We start from the raw sequence: 20181 nt of genomic DNA on the forward strand, positions 1-20181 counted from the left end.
AGGGAATTTTTCATGGCTTCAAAATTTCTGGAAGTGTTAGATTTTTACTCTCACTTGCCCTAAGGATTGGATAGGAAATAGGAAACAGTGGGAGAGATCCTCCTATCTTCTCCCATACCCAGTGAAAAAGACACTGCTGTCTCTCTTGAGGAAAGGGGAGGGGTGAGCACAAAATGAGCTGACTAGTAAGTCAAGTCAGTATCTGTGGAGCTGACATCATCTGGGATATGTCACAATACAAAGCTGAGACAAATAGTGGTGGTATTGTTTTTATTAATTTTATTGTTAATTGTAATGACCGCCTTAGGCTATGGCTTAGAACCGAGAGAGAGAGAGAGAGAGAGAGAGAGAGAGAGAGACACACACACACACACACACACACACTTACTTTATGCATATATGTGACATTTTTGAAGGCTGCAAAACATTAAGCTATGTGGGACCCAAGAGAAGGACAAAGAGTTGGAGGAATTTATGGTCTCCTCCTTATGAGCACACATGATGATTGGGAGAAGGGCGGCCGGGTGGGGGGATCCTAACAGAACACTATGACTTAGACCAGCCTTCCCCAACCCAGTGCCCTCCAGATGTTTTTGACTTCAATTCCTATCAGCCCCAGCCAGTGTGGCCAATGGTGAGGAATTCTGGGAGTTATCGTCCAAAACATCTGGAAGACACCAGGTTGGGGAAGACTGACCTAGACAATGGGCTAAGAGGCCTCTCTGCACATCAGCTTCCCAACCCTGGACACCTTCAGGCGCTCTTGGAAAGACTGAGAGGGGAAAATGGTCTGATAGCTAAGGAAGTAGTGGCAGGAGGACTCTTGTTTTCTGGAGAAAGTGGGGGTATGGGGGCAAACTTCTAATTATTTTGAGGCACAATATGGAGGATATTTACCTTGGTGACTGATTCACTTGCTTCTGTGCTCTTTACAGCCTCTGTTGTATCTGTAATTTTAAAAGAGGAAAAACTGAAGTGACTGTCATGGAATAAGACTTATTTGGGGACCCAAGATCCCAAATCCTGTAACTAGGAAATCCCAGTTTTAATTGAAATTAGTCATTTGGTTTGGGACAACGGTCTTAGTAATATGTAAAAATTAACTTCAATGAAAATAATACTTCAAAAGTAGTCTCTCTAAAACAGTGGTAGGCAACATTTTGGGGGTTGAGGGCTGCATTCCCTCAGGGTAAAGGCTGGATTCACACAACACGATAACCCACACTCAAGGGTTGAGTGTGGGTTGTCACTGAAACAGGTTATAATACTGTCTGAATCCAGCCACACTAACAAACCAAGTTTTGTTAACCACGAACAACCCATGAAGAGAACCCATGGGCTGCATTCACACATGACAACCCATCGTGGGTGACAAACCATGGCAGGATGTCATGTCATGTGAACTCAGACCGATTCCTGCAAGCTGGCTTGTGTGTGGGCAACAAGTCACCCCAACAACCCATGGCTTGTTTTAGGGGTTGTTGAACCCAAGATGGGTTGGCATGTCAACCAAACACAGCACTGCCAACCCATTGTGGGTTACAGGCATCTATGAGCGAGCTGCTCAGCAAGAGCATCAGAAACCCCTGCTGCTCTTGCTGAGCGAATTTGCTTGTGCCACAGCAACAGCCCCTTCACTGGTGCCCAAGTGGAATTTTGGAGGGGCTGTCATTTGTTCAGCACCCCCTTTTAAAATGTTTTTGAGCCCTGACATTTACGCAAAATGGAGCCATTTTTTTTTCAGCCTTGGGAATGTGCACAAATGTCTTTGTCATTTTATTTTTTGGTTGGTTTTGCAATTGTGTGTGTGGGGGGGGGTAATTGCGGCTGTCAAACTATATATGGCTTTGCGCTGTCTATTGCCTTGTGTGTTTCAGCTGTCAAAGGGAACAAAGTGTAGTAGGAAACCTACAAGGTAACTGACAAGATGGTGTTGCATATACCTAGTTTGACAGCCTTTGACAGCTGACGGTGGGGGGCAGACTGGCCCTTAGCAAAGTTATCCTTAAGCTTTAAAGTGTGAGATTTACCCCTGTGGGTCCCCCCTTCCATTCCACCCCTCCTCGAGTTTCCCCCAGGTGGTTTTAGGTATGATCTAGGGTCTACCCCATTTTTGGAGCTCCCCTTTTACTGCAAATGGGAGCTGAGAAAATGGGGTGGACCCTAGGTCACCCTTAAAACCACTTGGGGGAGACTCAGGAGTACAATACAAGAGGGGGACCCCCGTGGGTAAGTTCCACACTTCAGAACTTGAGGATAACTGTGCTAAGGGTGTGATCTGGTCCCATTTCCTCAATTTGACAACTGTCAGTGTGCACAAATTACAGGTTGGGGAAATGGAACCAGATCACACCCTTAGGATAGTTATCAAGTTCTGAAATATGGAACTTATTCTTGGGGGTTTCCCCCTTCCATACCCCCCCTCACCAAATCTCCCCCAAGTGGTTTTAAGGGTGATCTATACGACCTGTGGGCTACAGGTTGTCCATATGTGCTTTAGAGATACCTGGTACAGCTGTAGGTTTGTTTGATTCCTTTGCCTTTGATTCTACAGTTTTCTTGGTTTCTGTAGTCTTCTTGCTCTTTAGAGCTTTCTTGGCCTCTTCAGACTTCCTGGAATCTGCAGGCTTCTTTCGTTTTACGGCTGTCTTTGTTGCTCCAGGCTTCTTTGTATCAGCAACCTTTTTCTCTGCAACCTTTTTCTCTACAACCTTTTTCTGTTTGACAGCTGCCTTTGTCTTCCCAATATTTTGAGTTTTTCCAGGATCCTTGACATTAGTTTTTGCTGTGGTTAGACAAAGCATTTGTTGATATTGTTAAAGAAATGTGTTGATACAATGCCATTAAACCTAAAATGAGTTTTGCCCAATTAGAATATCCATAAGACTATGTATGGTCAAGTCAGGTTAAGAAATCCTTAATTCAAAAATTTAGTTCTAGTAATATATGTTTTGCAAAATGAAGGTAACATTAAAATCAGAAGTCTGGATTGCTTTCAAAGAATAATGTAGAAATGCAATGCTTCAAAAGTTAAAAACCCTACTTCTTATATCTGTTTCATCTCTGTAACAGATAACACCTTTAGAACCCAAGACTTTCACTGAAAAGACAACCCTCTTCTGTCATCAAGAAATGAACACCAAAGACACCATCACAACCTAAGATGTGAGTAACTGCCTCTGAAATGTAGGCAGGTTGCCAATAAACTATGTATAGCAGAACAGAGTATTGGAAGGATTCCCCAACATTATAGAGAAACAATAGGCAACCTGCAATCTATTAAACGCTTTGTAGACAGCTTCATCCTGAAGTCCTGGTACACGCTCTAGGAAACCTCACTCCTGCAACACAGTGTATTAGTCTATCTTACACAACAGGGAGGTTTCCCAGTAAGACAGTTTTTGGAATAAAATGTCATTCACATGTGTAGGGATGCTACAACTCCTGGGCACACTCATAATTGACATTGGTGCTCCCAGACAATGCTATTTTCTGTGATTTTGAAGCATTCTGTGGGTTATGATGGAAGAAAGCTTCTCTAACGTCCCATTCCTGGGCAAGGTGCTTGAGTGCATCGTGGCTTCCCAGCTCCAGGTTTTTCTGGATGAAACAGATTACCTAAATATGGGGTTTCCAACATAGTACACCCGCAAAATCTGCCACGGTGGCTGCCTGCTCCCCTATGTACTAGATTTGTTTACCAGTGACTAAAATAGTCTCCCCAGTCTATGCTGCTACTTTGCTTGGTTACTGTTCCTTGTCAGGCCTTCACAGCAGACACCCACTTCCATTCTGATTGGACAGCACGTCTTTGGGTTGGCTGAAGGGAGACCGGTGGTGACTGAGCTGTGCCAGTGTGTTGCGGACCGAAGGAGGACAGGTAGAGGAAGGGTGGAAAATGGAGTGGATGGGGCATGGGGGGGGGGGGGAAGAGCAGAAATGGCCATGGGGAGATGATGGAATCCAGGGCCATGAGTGGGAAAAAGAGTTTTGGGGTGTGCACGTTGGCTGGCACCGACAGCGTGAAAGATATTTGAAGCTTGTACACTGGCTGGCAGAGAGAGCGTTTGCCTTCTTTGAAATGGGTGTTTTGTATTCTGTGAAATGGGTACTGCCGATTCTGCTGCCAAATGGTGCAAGGGGCTGGCTCTTCTCATGTGCCCATTTCCCAGCAGAATCAGGCCCCTACCAGCCCGCCAAGGACCTGTTCAGTGAGCTGGGCAGTGGGCAGGCTTGTCCTGCTGGGAAATGAGCACACGAGGAGGGTCATCCCCACACACTTGTCTCCCAGCAAAATCAGGCTCCTGCCAGCCCACCAAACAGCTAATTGGCAGATTATCAGGACCCCAATTCTGCTGCTACACAGGGCAGGCAGGGAAGATGCTCCTCAAGCATCCTGCATAGTTGGGTGCTTCCCCATGTGTGGGGGGGAAATGGGGAGACAGGGCACCCAACGGCAGCACTGGCAGCAACCCACGATCTCCATGTTGCCTAGCCCTAGTTTAGAACAAGGATATCCAAGTACCAACTTCTCCCGCATACGCCTGACCACCTATTGGGACCATCTTCAAAGGCTCTCTTGTATGTCCCAGATACCTGCCTTTTGGGGACTAGGGAAAGGGCCTTTTTGGTGACTGTGCCTAGAACCTGGAATTCCCTTCCAAGGGAGGCCTGTCCTACTTCCTTGATGATGATCTTTGGGAAGCTGGTAAAGAATTTCCTTTTTTAGGAAGGCTTATGGCATGTGATTTGAACTTGCTGGTTTTAGTCTCTCTTTCTTCTGAATGTTTAAAGTACTTTGATTACCATTGTGTTATTTTCTGTGGCTGTTTTTGTGTTTTAATGTTTAGTGTTTACAAAGTAAATTAAAAGGATGTTTTAATATAATGTTGGTATAATTATTATTATTATTATTATTTATTGCATTTGTTGTTAACTACCTTGGACACTTAGGAGAAAAGACAATGCATAAATGTTGAAATAAGTACAATAATACATGTTAGAGATCTGTGAATCTAGTGTTAACAAAACACCACAGTTAATGAGGATTTCAGTTTAACGTATTTTAGCTATAATGTATTCATTTAAAATTAATAGGTTTCAGAAATTTGAATGTCATTGTGAAAGGCATAACTTTGCTGAACCTGCTGCCCTGAAGAATACTGTCTCAATCTCTGTGCAGCTACCATATTTGGAGTTGGCCCAAATACACCAAATCATCTTTGTCTTTGCATAAAGATGGCTGTAACAAGAGAAGACCAGACAGATTCCTCCTCTAGTTTTTGGCCCACATTCAGGAGAAAACATACATAACTGCAGCAGAAGTGAAGGAGAATGTTGAGAGAAAGCAACTAGAACTCACAGGTAGAGATAACTGGTGCAGCTGCTTTGTCCTGGTTTGCAGCAGGTTTAGTTTGCTCTTTCCTAAAAAGAAATTAGAGTGTAACTGCTGAATTCAGTCCCATTAGAAATAAAACCACAAACCAAGAAGCAAAATGAGAAGTCAAAAAGCTGATTTGGCCTGACAGACCAAACTAGGTAATATCAAACTTACTTTGTACTCAGAGGAGACTTCTTAACTTTCTGTGCAGCCTTCTTCCCATCTCCTTTGTTCTAAAATTTAAAGGAAGTCTTTACCAATCTCCACAAAACAATATATTGGCTTCTTCTATGAATATGCCTATGCACATCTACCCCCCCCCCCCACAAAAAAAACCCCAATCCAAACACCTTTCCCAATGATTAAGCAGGAAATCAAATACAGTCAGGGCCAGAAATATTGGAACAAGGATAACTGTTTTGGCAGTTGGCCTCCGTACACCACCACATTGAAGTTGAAAGGAAACACCCAGATGGGAGTGAAGTCAGGACTTTCAGCTATAATTCAAGAGGTTTGACAAAAGTGGGGCACTAACCATTCAGGAAGGACAGCCAGAGGCATACACACACACCCATCGTTGCTGGTGTCAGGAGCTCCCTAGCAGCCTCTTTCAGTACACTCCAATAGCCAACTCAAGACACAGACGAAAGGATTCTTTTCAAGGCTTTAATCCTTTTACAACTTAATGCTTCTTTCAGATGCTAATCACCAGCGACTAAGCAATGAACAGCAGAGTAGCCTATGCTCCGGGTAGGCAGTTGATCCCCGTTTGAAGAAGAATCACTTGAAGACCCTGAATTTATGAGCTAGGGAGAAATCCTCCCTCTTTCCCTTGGGTCCGCAGGACGCGACCGTTGCTTGCGCGCCAAACCAACGCTACACCTCCTTTCTGTGCCCTCCATCGCTCGTCGTTCCCTGTGTCTGCATTGAGCGTCTAGCAAGCCCCCCTCCCGCACTTTCTCACTGCCAGGATCACTATCTATCTCAGGAATGCCAGCAGAAGGACTCTCTGCCAGCTGCTGTGCCTGTGAGGGATGAGCTGGCTCCTCTCCCACGGATTGCTGATCCTCCTCAGAATCAGAACTGCTCTGGGGTTCTATCGGCTCAGTTTCCACCCTGACATTTGGCTCATAGGTAATGGAACAAACCAACATCATTTCAAACTTGAGGATCGCCTTTAATACCTGGATGAAAATCCTTTGCAGTCAATGGCCTGAAGTCTGGAACCCACGGACATGACCAAATGCTCAGTTTCCTCCCTTGAGATGCTTTGCCAGGCCTTTACTGCAGCTGCCTTCAGCTGCTGCTTGTTTGTGGGTCTTTCTGCCTTCAGTCTTGTCTTCAGTAAGTGAAAAGCATGCTCTACTGGGTGGAGATCAGGTGACTGACTTGGCCATTGAAGAACATCCCACTTCTTTGCCTTGAGAAACTCTTGGGTAGCTTTTGCTGTATGTTTCGGGTCATTATCCATCTGCAATACGAAGCGGCGTCCTATCAGTTTGGCAGCATTCGGCTGAATCTGAGCAGAAAATATAGCCCTATATACTTCAGAATTCATCCTGCTGCTTTGATCAGCAGTCAGCTCATCAATAAACACCAGTGACCCAGGTCCATTGGCAGCCATACATGCCCATGCCATAACACTGCCTCCCCCATGTTTGACAGATGATGTGGTATGCTTTGGATCATGAGCTGTTCCTTTCCTTCTCCATACTTTTCTCTTCCCATCATTCTGGTACAAGTTAATCTTGGTTTCATCAGTCCAAAGAATCTTATTCCAGAACTGGGCAGGCTTTTTTAGGTGTTTGCTGGCAAAGGCTAATCTGGCCTGTCTGTTCTTGAGCGTTACCAGTGGTTTGCACCTTGTTGTGAAGCCTCTGTATTCACATGCATAAAGCCATCTCTTGACTGTAGATGTTGACAATGACATGCCTACCTCCACAAGAGCGTTCTTGACCTGGCTAGATGTTGTGAAAGGGTTCCTCTTCACCATGAGTAGAATTCTGTGGTCATCCACTGTAGTTGTCATCCGCAGTCTTCCAGGCCTTTTGCTGTTGCTGAGTTTGCCAGTTAATTCCTTCTTTTTCAGGATGTTCCAGACTGTTGTGCTGGCCACTCCCAATGTTTTTGCTATCTCTCTGATGGGTTTATTTTGTTTCCTCAGCCTAATGAAGGCCTCCTTCACTCGCATGGACACCTCCTTGGACCTCATGTTGGGAGTTCCAGTGAACAGCTACCAAATGCAAATGTAACACTCAGAACCACCTCCAAGCCTTTTATCTGCTTGATTGGTCATGGGGTACCCAGGAAACAGGCCACACCTGGCCATGCAGCTAGCTGCTTGTCAGCCATTCGTTCCATTACTTATGAGCCACCAACGATGGGGTGGTGGTGTATGCCACTGGTTGTACTTCCGGAATGGGTAGTGCCCCACTTTTGTCAAACCCCTTGAATTACAGCTGAAAGTCCCGACTTCGCTCCCATCTGGGTGTGTTTCCTTTCAGCTTCAATGTGGTGGTGTACAGAGGCCAACTGCCAAAACAGCTATCCTTGTTCCAATATTTCTGGCCCTGACTGTAGCTTGCCTTGGATTTCTAGTAGCGACGTGCTTAAACGCAGATGCAGAATAAAGCAGAGTGAAACAATCTGACTGAAAGTCTGATCCATAGATGGTGACACATTAAATATATTGAGGGACTGGAATGAATCCACATATATCAACAGGCTATTTTCAGCAAAAAAGAATACAGTGTACACAGAATGTGTAGAACCAAGAAAATGAAGTGCAAACAAGTGGGACCAGCAACAAAATGCTGCAGTGTAGAAGGGCCCTATTCAGTGTTCCTGTCAGTCAGCCATGACCTCCTCCATTCCCAACTCACCAGGTTTTCTGTGTGCCCCTCTTCCTCTCACCCATTCCCTGGATACTGAGCATGCTCAGTCCTCAATGGCTGTTTCTGAGGTCCCCCCCGAAGTTTTTTTTTTTACTTCTGCAAACCTTGGGGTTCCCCAAGTTTGCTGATACCTCCCCTCTTGTGCATGGATAATGATCTATACCAGCCTTCCCCAGCCTGGTGCCCCCAAATGTTTTGGACTATAACTCCCAGCATTCCTAAACACTGGCCATGCTGGCTGGGGCTGATGGCAGCTGAAGTTCAAAACACCTGCAGAGCATCAGGTTGGGGAAGGCTGAACTACATTCACCTCCTTCATAAATAAAGGCATGAAGAAAATATACCATGAAGAAAATATAAAGAAACTTATGTGATATGAGCAAATGGATAAAAAGGTAGTCTGATAAGATGGAACATAACCAAAAGCTAACACAATGCCAAGGAGGCATAATTCTTGGGAGAAATAGAGGATGCTTCTTCAACTGCAGAAGAGCCCGACATGGTGAGGGAGAATGTCGGTGTTTCAAAAGCATATTTTAAAGCACGGCTGGGCAGACTGGGTTTGGAGGATCTACTTCGCTTTTTTTTTTTATTAGAACCCCACGACCTAACAACCACAGTGAAGAGCAAAACACACACACTTTCAGTTAAAGTTTTCCGAGCCCAGGAACTGTTTCTGAAGTGCTACAACTGAACTCAGCCTTTCCACTCAAAAATCCACTCCTGGTCCGTCGACCTCTCTCTCTCGCACACACACGCAGATCTTTCGTCACTTCAGCAGTGCATTGGAGCGGGAGGGGGAGTCATTTGCTGCTGCCATTCTTAAACAAGTGAGAGACTGAAATCCTTACCGATCTACTTCAAGCCACCCAAAGATGCGATCTACCTCCTGCCCAGGTTTTAAAGCATCGTAGCATCAGTTGCCGCTTCAAACACCTTTTGTTAATCCAAGCAAAGGAACTCGGAGTGGCCACAGCTGGCATAGGCCAGTGTTCTTCACTGCAAGGCCACTGGCAGCTCCCAGTCGCCTCGGCTGCAGCTCTCCGCATCTCTGGTTTGCTCGCTCCCTTTTTGCAGTGCCTGCTCACTCTCAGCAGGGGTTCACCAGCTTACTGCAGTGCCACACCTCGCGGAGTGCACACAGTGTGGACCTGTGCTGTGAGATTTTGCAGCACTGAGTAGCGCAGAGTACTCTCAGTGACAAGAAAAAGATCCATCCCAATCCAAGGACCGAATGAGCCTGTTGGAATGCGCCTCTCTGGTGACTTGGTGACTGACTGATGAAGCTTTGCTTGGATCACGTGGAGGCCAAGTCTGGTGAACAGCACCATCACTTGACCAGGAGGGAAGAGATGTTCCCCATGGCCTGAGAAAGACTCCCAAGTATCCTCTGAAGCTGTGCTTAGAGCCCAAGTGGCTCCTGCTTGAAAAATAGTGAAGATCACTGAGCTAGTGACAACCAGACTAGATTACTGTAATGCACTCTACATGGGGCTGTCTTTGAAGATTGTATGAAACCTCAACTGGTGCAAAACGTGTCTGCCTGGATATCGATGGGAGCCAGGCAACCAGAATGTGTGACACTAATATATTATCAGTTGCACTGGTTGCTGGTGCATTTCCAGGCCCATTTTAAAGTGCTGGTATTGACTTTTAAAGCCCTACACATTGAGGACCAGATCTGAAGGACTGCCTTTACCTGTACCAACCTGTATCAAGACAGGTCCTTTTCAGTGATAGCCCCACATTTGTGGAACTCTATTCCAACTAAGATATGTATGGTCCTATTATTGCAGGCGTTTAAGTGGCCTTTGAAGGCCCACTGGTTTAGAATGGCTTTTTCTTTAAAAAAAATATTGTGCTGCTGATTTGATTTTTAAATATTTTAATTGATTTTTACCATTAATATAATGGGCTGGATGTTGTTATTGCCACTGAGGTTGATATTTTAATGTTAGTTTTATTGTTATTTTATGGGTAAATGTGAATGTTGATTATATATTTTGCATTTTAAATGCTGGAAATTGCCTTGTGAGAGCTTCGCCCCCAAAAGCAGCCTAAAAGTATCTTAAACAACATAGCAGATTTCTAGCAAGTCTCTAGGAAGTCACTTTCATTTTCAACGAAGTCAGACATGGAAGTCACAGCTTTCAAGACACAGTACTCTGGCTACAGTTTCCTTCTGTGAAGTCACAGTAGTCTGATGGCTATCTTCTGTCAGGGTAGACACAGGGGGAGGGCAACCCCTTTGATTCTCCTTGACAGCTTTTAATACTACTCTATCCTTCCAGACTGGCGTTGTGATTTGGGGGCTCATTTTGCTCACATCATGCTCAGTTTTGAGAGAGGCTCGTTGGCTGCCTGTTAACTTCCATGCTCAATTCAAGGAGCTGATACCCTTAAACCTCTAAACAGCCTGGGGCCCAAGTACTTAAAGAAGCACCTGCTCCTGTATCAACCTTCCTGCACTTTACAGTCGTCTGCTGAAGCCTTTCTCCATGGTGATAGGACCAGCTCCAGAAGATGGTACTGGGGAACTTCTGTTTGGTTGCTTGGCGCTTATGCTATAGGGTTCCACAGGGTTCCATCTTCTCCCTCATGCTTTTTAACATCTACATGAAGCCACAGGGTGAGGTGATCCAAGGATTTGGAGTTAAATGTGACCAGTATAAAAACAACACTCAGCTCTACTCCTCATCATGTGAGACAGGTTATGCTGTGGAAGTGCTGAATCAGTACCTGGATTCAGAACTGGGTTGGATGAAGGCCAGTAAATTGAAGCTGATTCCTGACGAAGGAGGCGCTGTGGATAGATCTTGTGGATGGTACTCAGCCAATATGCTCTTGACAGGGCTACATTCCCCCTAAAAGAGCAGGCTCACAGGTTGGAGGTTTTCCTGGATCTAGCTTTGTCACTAAATGCCGAAGTGACCTCTTTGACACTGAGTGCTTTCTACCAGTGACAGTTGTTTCACCAGCTGTGACTACTCCAAGGCAAAGATAGTCTGGCTACTCTTAGCCATTCTCTGGTAACTGCCCGGTTGGATTACTGTAATGTGTTACACATGGACCAACCTTTGAACACTGTTTGGAAGCTTCACTTAGTACAGAATACAGATGCCAGAATTTTGACAGCCACTGCTCATTTTGCTCACATCATGCTCAGTTTTGAGAGAGGCTCGTTGGCTGCCTGTTAACTTCCATGCTCAATTCAAGGAGCTGATACCCTTAAACCTCTAAACAGCCTGGGGCCCAAGTACTTAAAGAAGCACCTGCTCCTGTATCAACCTTCCTGCACTTTACAGTCGTCTGCTGAAGCCTTTCTCCATGTTCCACTGTCATCGGAGATGAGGTGGGTATCAACAAAGGAAGCAGCAGTTTTGGCCATGGTGTTCCATATAGGCAATGCTCTCTCGAAGGAGGCCTGCCAGGCACCTAGCCATCCTTTAGGCATTAGGCAAAAACATTTTTATTTACTCAGGCATTTAAAATTTTCCTGGACACTCAAAGTATATGTCAATACTTTATCTGCTGCTATTATTTTGGTTGTATTATGTTCTTATGCTGTTGTAAGCCACCCTGAAATCAAGTAGGATAACAGGCAATATATTAATATTTTCAATAAAGTAGTGTAACGATGCACCCTTCTGGAAAAAAAAAATCTTGTCAAACAAATGCTATGGGAGTATGACAACTTAAGTAAGCACCCATCTTTAACTGCCCCAATATGTCTCTGCTTACCTGGCTGGGAGGTGCTTTGGGCTTTTCTGCTACACTTATTTTCACACGCCTGCCATTAACCAAAACTGGAACTGTTTCGCCATATTTGACAGCTGCGATTACCGCCTCCTTATAATTCATTTCGAGGAAGGCCTAATGAAGAGAGAACTTTTTAAAAATAACATTTTGCTCTATGACTAACAGCTTCCTTTTTAGATGCCTTCTTTGAGAAAAGCAATACTAGAGAACTGCCAAATGGCAGCTAAATGTACAATGTTCTGGAGAATGTAACAGATACATTTCCTTGTTTTTAAATTGTTCTTGTAATGCTGTTGCAACAAAACTATCCAATATTCCTCCTATTGCTAGGCAAATAGCCAGTAAGTAGGTTAGCAGTAAACGAAGTCTTCAAAATGGTAGCTTTACTGCAGCATTAAAAAACGTGTTTAGTCACATTACTAAACTCTACATATTTCCAACAGCTTCCTAAGATCAATAGAAGATGACTGGGAGAGAGGAGGATTCAAGTTCCTTGGTGTTCATGGACTTACAAAAAACCCCAATTCTCAATCTTCTCTTGAAATTGCTTTCCCTGGAAGAAGCCCCTCACAGAAGGGACTGGCGAGCCCAATAAGAGAAAAACCTTCACTCTTTTCTATTTTAGAATGAAGGGTGTGGGGGAGGAAGACAACAACAGCAAAGATCTCCTTATACCAAGCTCTACAAAATGGTTATGTAAGACAAGGCACCAAGTATGCCTTGTGAGAGAGCTAGTGTGGTGTAGCGCTAGTGTGGTGTAGAGTGTTGCAGGGAGTAGGGATGACAGAGAAATCCTCCACGGAACACAATGAGGCTGGATTCAATAGAACCTCCGCCTCCCTGTGAAGTCCCTCGCCGGCCGGATCCTGCCTGCTACCAGCTCCAAAGTCCCAGCGATACGGCCGCCATTGCTGTATCACTGGCTGGACTGACGGACGCAAATGGCATCTGCTACGCCATTTGCGCCCCTGCTCTTTGACATGATAGGCTACGTAAATCTTCACGTAGCCTACTGCGTGAAAAAACAGGGACGCAAATGGTGTATTTGTGTCCCTGTTCCGACGCGCGATAGGCTACGTAAATCTTTATGTAGCCTATCATGTCAAAGAGCAGGGACGCAAATGGCATCCGCTACGTAGGATACCATTTGCGTCTGCGGTACATCAGTCCAGCCAGCGATATGGCAATGGCAGCCATATTGCTGGGGCTTCGGAACCAGCTGGCGACTCCGCGGAATTGCTGCGGAGCAGAGCCGGCCAGCCAGGATTCCGGGGACGGGGGAACAGGGACGGATTGCCTCCCTCCCAGCGAACACCACAAAATGGAACAAGGTGAGTATTTCGTACACCCCTAGCAGGGACTGAAGAAACCTGGGTTCTCATTCAGCCATGATGCTCTGGGTGACTTTGGGCCAGTCACTGACTCTCAACCTAACCTACTTCACATGGTTGTTGAGAGGAGAAAATGGAGAAAAGGAGGATCATGTACGCCACCTGGGGCTCCTTGGAGAAATGGTCACGATATAAATGTAACAAATACGTAGAGTTCTACCAGGCAATGCTGAAAAGAACTGATGGTGCATACAGAAACTCAGATGATCTTACATTTGCCTCCAGATGCAAGCTGGATTCTACATGAAACTTCTGCTGATGCTAGTGGCTCAAATATTATCCACACTACGATGACTTAGAGAAAAGAGGGATATTTCAAAGAAATGCTACGTTAGGAATTTATTATGCTGCTTACCTCATTTCTAGAATGAAGCACTAAGATGTCACTAACTTTTCCAAAGGGCTGAACAATTTTTTTAATATCATGCTCTGAAAAGCCGTCATCTGGTAGATCAGATATTCGAAGAACTGTGCCACAACTCCAGGCTTTATTTGTCAAAAGCTGCAAATTAAACAACACTTTAAAGTAGATTGTAATCTATTTACTGGTATGTGTGCTCTCATAAGCAAACAAGAGTGGACACATTCAGAAAAAACTCAGATACTATGGGGGATCTTACAGCAAGGAAAACATGGAATAAAATCTCTACATTTATCATTTCCCTTGAAAACCCACTGAAATGACTGCAAAAAATATCTATACAAACAGAACCAATTCCCAAGATTCCATCACAATCTCAGCCCGATTCAGGCATTCAGGTTGTAGGTATACTTAACATGCGAGGGGGGGAAAGCAAGCTAGCCCTGCCCCTTCGTGTTCCCATCACACTTTACACATGGAGGACAACTTTCTGAAGAGAACCAAATCATGCGAAGAGCCTCCATGGACAAACAAGGCCCTCCTTTTCAAAAAGTTGCCCTCCATTTGTAAAGACCGACAGAAATACGTGAGGAAGAGGTGGGGCTAGCACATTTCCCTCCTCATATGTTTAATCTACACACATTTTGAACACCTAAACAGGGCTCCAGTGTGGCAAGTAGACAGCAGGAATACATTATGCAAGCTGAAGGGAGAGAAGTCTTGATTGTTAATGGCTGGAATTCATTAGGAGCAGGGAATAAGTTTAACCCGTAACCCTACAAGATTTTTCTTTTGCTTTCTCCCATACAAGTGAACAGCTCCCATTCACTCCTACCGGGAAAAGTACAACACTGCACTTGGGGAAAATGGAGTGATGGGGGTTAAAACTCTCCACCACCATCCTGACACTGGGTGTCCAAGCCTAGCAGTCCTGTTAAGTCTTAGAACTCTTAGCAGAAAAACATTACTGACCCTATTGTAAGGAATGGGCTGGGAAACATTTGTTTCCTTTGCTGGTGCTCCCAAAGGTGTTTTCTTATTTTTCCCTTCAGATATGATTCCTCCTTTGTTTGACCCACCAGCAACCTCAGGAGGCTTGGCTGTAATATCAGATGAGCCATGATAAGGCGGCTTGGATGGCTTTGGAGTTGGGGACTTCTTCACACTTCCAAGCGTCTTCCCTGGCTCAGGTGGAGTTCTTTTTATTCCTGAAGTCTCTCGGCCGAGTGCTTGGAAGGATTTCTGTTTATTGAACTGTTCAACAAAACGTGGCCCCAAACATTTCACCACAGCTTCCAAGGCCTTATCTGGGGGGAGCAAAAAGAAAAAAAAATCTATAAACTATTTTGCCAGTGTATGAGATTTCCACAGACTGCCACCAATGGCTACTATTTACATCAATACATTACATCTATTTATATATGCCCAATAGCCAAAGTTTTCTGGGTGGTTCACAGTAACGCTTTTGGTTGGAGAAAGTACCCAAGGGCATAGACAGAGACAGTATAGAACAGGGTTGGGGCACCTTATTTGGCTTGAGGGTCTGATACTATTTTGGAGAAGCTTTCGGGAGCCACATTCCAGTGGTGGGCAGTGCCAAACGCAAAAGTGGGCAGGGTGAAACATCCAATACCTCCCCGAAATTCTATTGTTACCAATTTATAATTGGAAACATGTCTACTGAGAAGTAAGCACAAGTATCATGTTTATTCACAAATAAGCAGGACACACCTCTGTAGGGCAAGGCTCAAAAGGAACCAAGACTGAATCACTTAGCAGCAGTTTCAAAGAGCATTCCTACTCCAAAGCAAACAAAAGCATCATGTCTACTCACAAGCAAGCAGAACAAGCCTCAGAAGAAAGCAGGACTGAATCACTCAGCAGCTTCCCCCTACAGCCCCACCCCATCGGTAAAGGAGAGAAAAGTTTCCACCTCCGATTAGCAGCTGATCAGAGACAAGTGATTTCCCCTACTAAGCACTCAGAAAGGGAGCCCTTTTCAGTGGTTAGCAGAGAAAACCACTTCATCTCCGATCTTCTGATCAGACATAAGAGCTTTTCCCTCTGTGGCAAAGGGGGCAGGGCCTGGGGAAGATGCTGTGGAGGTGGATGAGGAACACTCTCAGGCCTTATGAGGCTCAGGGCAGGAGGTTCACCATCCTGGTGTAGAAGAACAGGTTAAACAGTGAGTGATGCCCTATTTATGCCTATCCCACGGCCTTGCATCTGCACTCTCCCTAAATGGATATACTTGGGGATTCAAAGATGTAAGAAAACAGTCCTATGATTCAACATGTCAGTCCAGGAGGAGAGGAAGAAAACAGGTGACCACATTCCATTGTCACAAAGTATAGTTTTGATTTGGAGCATTCAAGGAGACCACTTACTCTTTTGGTACTTCATTTTTAAATATAACCTGCTGCATTACGCTGAGCATTTTCTATTCGAACATCCTTCTACTGTGATTTTTTTGCAAAATTAAGAGAAAGTACATTTGCATAGTGGCTGTCTTGTAGTCAATCACTATTATTTAAAGCCCTTTTCTATATTTCGATACTGCATGAAAAACATTACAAATGCAAAAGTATACTTGCCTTTCTGAATATGTCAAGGGAATAAGTAAGGAATTTTTGAGGAACACTCACAGAAGCAAAAATACAAACTAGTTTGAGCCCTGAGCTTGGCTGGAAAACAAAGGTCTGCAAGATATGTAGGGTTAAAAGGGCTCCAGTACAAAAGGGTGAATGATTTTACAAAACATCTAGTTGGAGATGATGGGGTTTGTCTGTGCCTTCGGAGGAGTCAAAACAGCAGAAGATTTTGCATACAGAAGAAAAAAAAATCTGCGGGCAGGCAGAATTGTGCATATTGCTAGGGTAACGGATAAAAATCAACCCTGAAGCACAGTCTAAAGGTGAGATATAGCAGGAGAAATATAATTATGCACATGAGCACACAATCACAAGAAAAGGATATTTAAACAGAATGTAAAGAAAGGGAAGAGAGGAACCAATGGAACACAGGAATTCTAAAACCAATAGTCTCCTCCAGGTCTTCAAACGGCTAGAAAAAGATCTCAAATGGCCAATATAAATAGATGCTGCCATTCTCCAAGGGCAGGACACAGCAGCCAAAATGAATTTATCACGTTTAAAGCAATATTAGCCAGTATAAGACATTGCACATTTTGTTAATAGCAGTCAGAAAGTTAGTTATCTGTATAGAAGATGACATTGTCCTCTTAGAAGCTGAACTTCATGGCTGCACAACCATCAGATCAGTATTTCCCTTTTCAGAACAAGCATCTACCTGTACCATCCTTTCAAGAGCAACCTTCCTTTCTACCTCCAGAACATGGCCTGTTTTAAAACCCATAATTCAGTTTAGACAATGGAATAAGTTATTTGGTACATTTCCTGCGCTGCCATTTGAATGACCATGGGCAATACTTAATTTGCTAGCTGTTGAAGCGATATATGAGTCCTTCCACCTCTATCTCTTGCCCTGCTCTCTTACAAGTAAGCCTTCCCTGCTCCTGTAATTCTCTTCCCAAAGCAGGCATCCCTGGCCTTTTCTGTGATTGCAAAGCTGAGACCAAGCATTCCTGCTTCATTTTAAGATCAACTCTGGCAGACATATGGGACAAAAGAACAAAACCCCAACTATTAATTCATCTCCCCAACTTAGACCAGTGAGGGAAGGAATACCCCAGGGTACCAGGAGGAAGAGTTTGCCAACATGCCTGAATCAACTCTATTCCCCATGGATTTTAAAATGCAGTGCCCTTCATGGACTTTGCAGCAGCATAGCGAAATAGCGGGCAAACCTGTTTTGCCATTTGTAACGTTCTTCTGATGTGTAATTACTTGCAGGGTGGAAGAAAACACCACACACAAAAAATGGAGAAGCAGTCTAGTGTAGTGTGCTCCACAAAAAGATTGCTCAATCGTATGAACGCCCATTCAATCATGTGAACAAAAGCTGCACCTTTTGTGGGGGCTCACAGGATTGAACACTCCTCCATACAAAATAAAACAAGTCATTGCACACAGAAAACTATTACAACAGGGAAAAGATGAGGGCAGAACCTTTCTCCACAACATTTAGCTTTCTCTGTAGAGGGATTGTGGGAAGGGTATGGTGTCACATTACATCAGCTCCACTTGCATTCTGAAGCAGTACAGCCAGGCATCTCAGTAGGAACTAGCCACAGAGCAGCCTGTCCCAACCTGGTGCCCTCCAGATATTTTGGACCAAGACCCATCAACCCCAGCCAGCATGGCCAATGGTAAGGAATGCTGAGAATTGTAGTCCAAACCTACAGAAGGGCACCAGATTTGGAAAGGCTGCCTTAGGGAAAGCTCATTTGGCCAGTTTTACTATGGCATTCAGCAAAATATCCAGCAACACTGCTGTACAAAAACAAAGAGAATGAGAAAAGGTTCAGAGAAGAACATTACTGTTATCTCAGCTCCTGCCAGCTGGCTGTTGATCTGCCTCCTAGCCTAGCTGAAAAAGCCTGCCTCCTAGGGGATGGAGAGGTCACCCAATACCTGTTGAGATCACTGAGTGTGACAAGTAAGGTGGAAGTCCTAAGTTACCTACCAGATATTTTGCATTAACAAATCCTTCCCATGTTTTCTTTCAATGGTATTGTGAATTGGTAAGAAGTTATTACTTCAAGACAAGAGTTTCTGTGAACAAACTTTCAATAAAGCAATATATTGAAGAAGGCAAAAAATATTACCACCAAAATCCAAATTTGTCTTTGGGGCAAATGTCTTGTACCTACTTCTCACTTGCATTAAATAAATTTAAATTTGTATTTTCTACTCTCCAATCTACAGCAGAATACACAGAGCAAAGTATATAGATGCAGAATTATCTTTAAAAAATGCTGACCAGCAACATCAGGAAATTATCAATTCTAGTAATAGGACTTTTTATTCAATTTACACAGCCTTGGAAGCACACAAAAGTTACTAACCTGATTTTTTTTTTATTTACTTTGCTGGCTAAGAGACTAGAAGCATGCATTTCCATGGTGGCCGTGGAGGCAGGGAAGTTCCCCCTCCCTGTCTAGCAAGGAAATACACAGCAGGCTAGGAAAAATGCCTTCTACTGAGTGAGCTGGTGGAGGAGGGATGGAGAGATCTATCCACTAGTAGCTTACACATGCTTGCATGAAATTCCTTTTAGCCTATGCCTACTGTGCAAGTTGTTAAATACAAGGCTGAATTAACATACTTGAAGATTTGTAAGCTGTCCAGCAAAACTTCAAACCATATAAACCAATGGAACCAATTATCTAGGGAGGTAGTGGGCTCTCCCACACCGGAGGCATTCAAGATGAAGCTGGACAGCCATCTGTCAGGGATGCTTTGACTCAGATTCCTGCACTGAGCAAGGGATTGGACTCGATGGGTCTTATAGGCCCCTTTCAACCCCACTATTCTATGATTCTATGATAAACATCTTATACTTTTGACACAACTGATTTTTCTCTATTATCTAGATTCCCTTGGCCAGAGTTGCTTGCTTCTCCAACTAGCAGGGACAATAACGATCGATTATGTATTTGAACACAGAAAATCCATCTGCAGCAATGAAAACGCCCATGCTCAACTGGCATGCCTCCCAAATCCTCAGCTAGCATTCTCCTCATTGGCCACTGAAGCTGCAGTAACACACAATCAGGAAATGCTGACCAGACAATTCCCAGGACCAACAGAATAGCTAAGTGATCCCAACTTTCTTACACTGCCTGGAAACAACAGTGAAGGTATGTTCATGATTACATGTACCTTGTTATCAGAGAAGCCAACTGGAGCTTCCCACAGGCCTACATAATTTCAGGGGTAGGGGAGGCTTCTACCCACTTAAACTTGACCAGAGTTAGTGCAAAATATTGCCTGTCTTCTGTTATGGCATCAAAGCAGATCCTGAAGTAGACACCTAACACAGAGCACCTCCCCTTCTACATACACATTCCCCCCCCCCCCCATTCCTGACCTGAGCAAGGAGAAATGCTTGTAGGCACCAGTTATTGCTTAGTTTCCTGCTTCTCTACTTTGGGGCTCACAGAAATACTTGGCTAGAGACTCGCACTGGCCACACTCAAGCTTGTTTACACACCCAAGGCATCCCTGGAAATTAAAGCAGCTTGAACCACCGATGCTGCAACCAGCTGAATCATGGAAAACAAGGTCTGGGGACATAGCTGCTGGGACAAGATCCCCAGGAGCAAATAGGCTGCCCTCCCCATTTTGGCTCATTCCTGCTGCTCCTCCAGACTGAAGCAGTAACATTGTCTGGAGAACACTTTTTCTGGAAGGGGAGCCAATTTCAAGTGTTCAAGCTAACTGCGTGGCTGCCCTACCCACCCCGGCTCATTTG

General features: G+C 44.4%; 1 protein-coding gene across 4 annotated transcripts in view; it reads right to left on the reverse strand.

The window, feature by feature from the left end:
* Positions 1-20181, reverse strand: part of ZNF638 (zinc finger protein 638) — an 85777-nt gene that overhangs the window by 39551 nt on the left and 26045 nt on the right. For all 4 annotated transcript variants that reach the window (XM_084855240.1, XM_084855238.1, XM_084855239.1 and 1 more), the window contains 7 exons: positions 14758-15092; positions 13780-13926; positions 12016-12147; positions 5555-5613; positions 5363-5424; positions 2507-2785; positions 898-947 (listed from right to left, as the gene is read on the reverse strand). In XM_084855240.1, coding sequence (XP_084711366.1) covers positions 898-947; positions 2507-2785; positions 5363-5424; positions 5555-5613; positions 12016-12147; positions 13780-13926; positions 14758-15092 — 1064 coding nt within the window. The remainder of the gene's footprint in view (positions 1-897; positions 948-2506; positions 2786-5362; positions 5425-5554; positions 5614-12015; positions 12148-13779; positions 13927-14757; positions 15093-20181) is intronic.

This window comes from Heloderma suspectum, chromosome 5 (assembly GCF_057233095.1).
Source record: "Heloderma suspectum isolate Gila_16-S chromosome 5, 16-S_ref, whole genome shotgun sequence".
NCBI lineage: Eukaryota > Metazoa > Chordata > Lepidosauria > Squamata > Helodermatidae > Heloderma > Heloderma suspectum.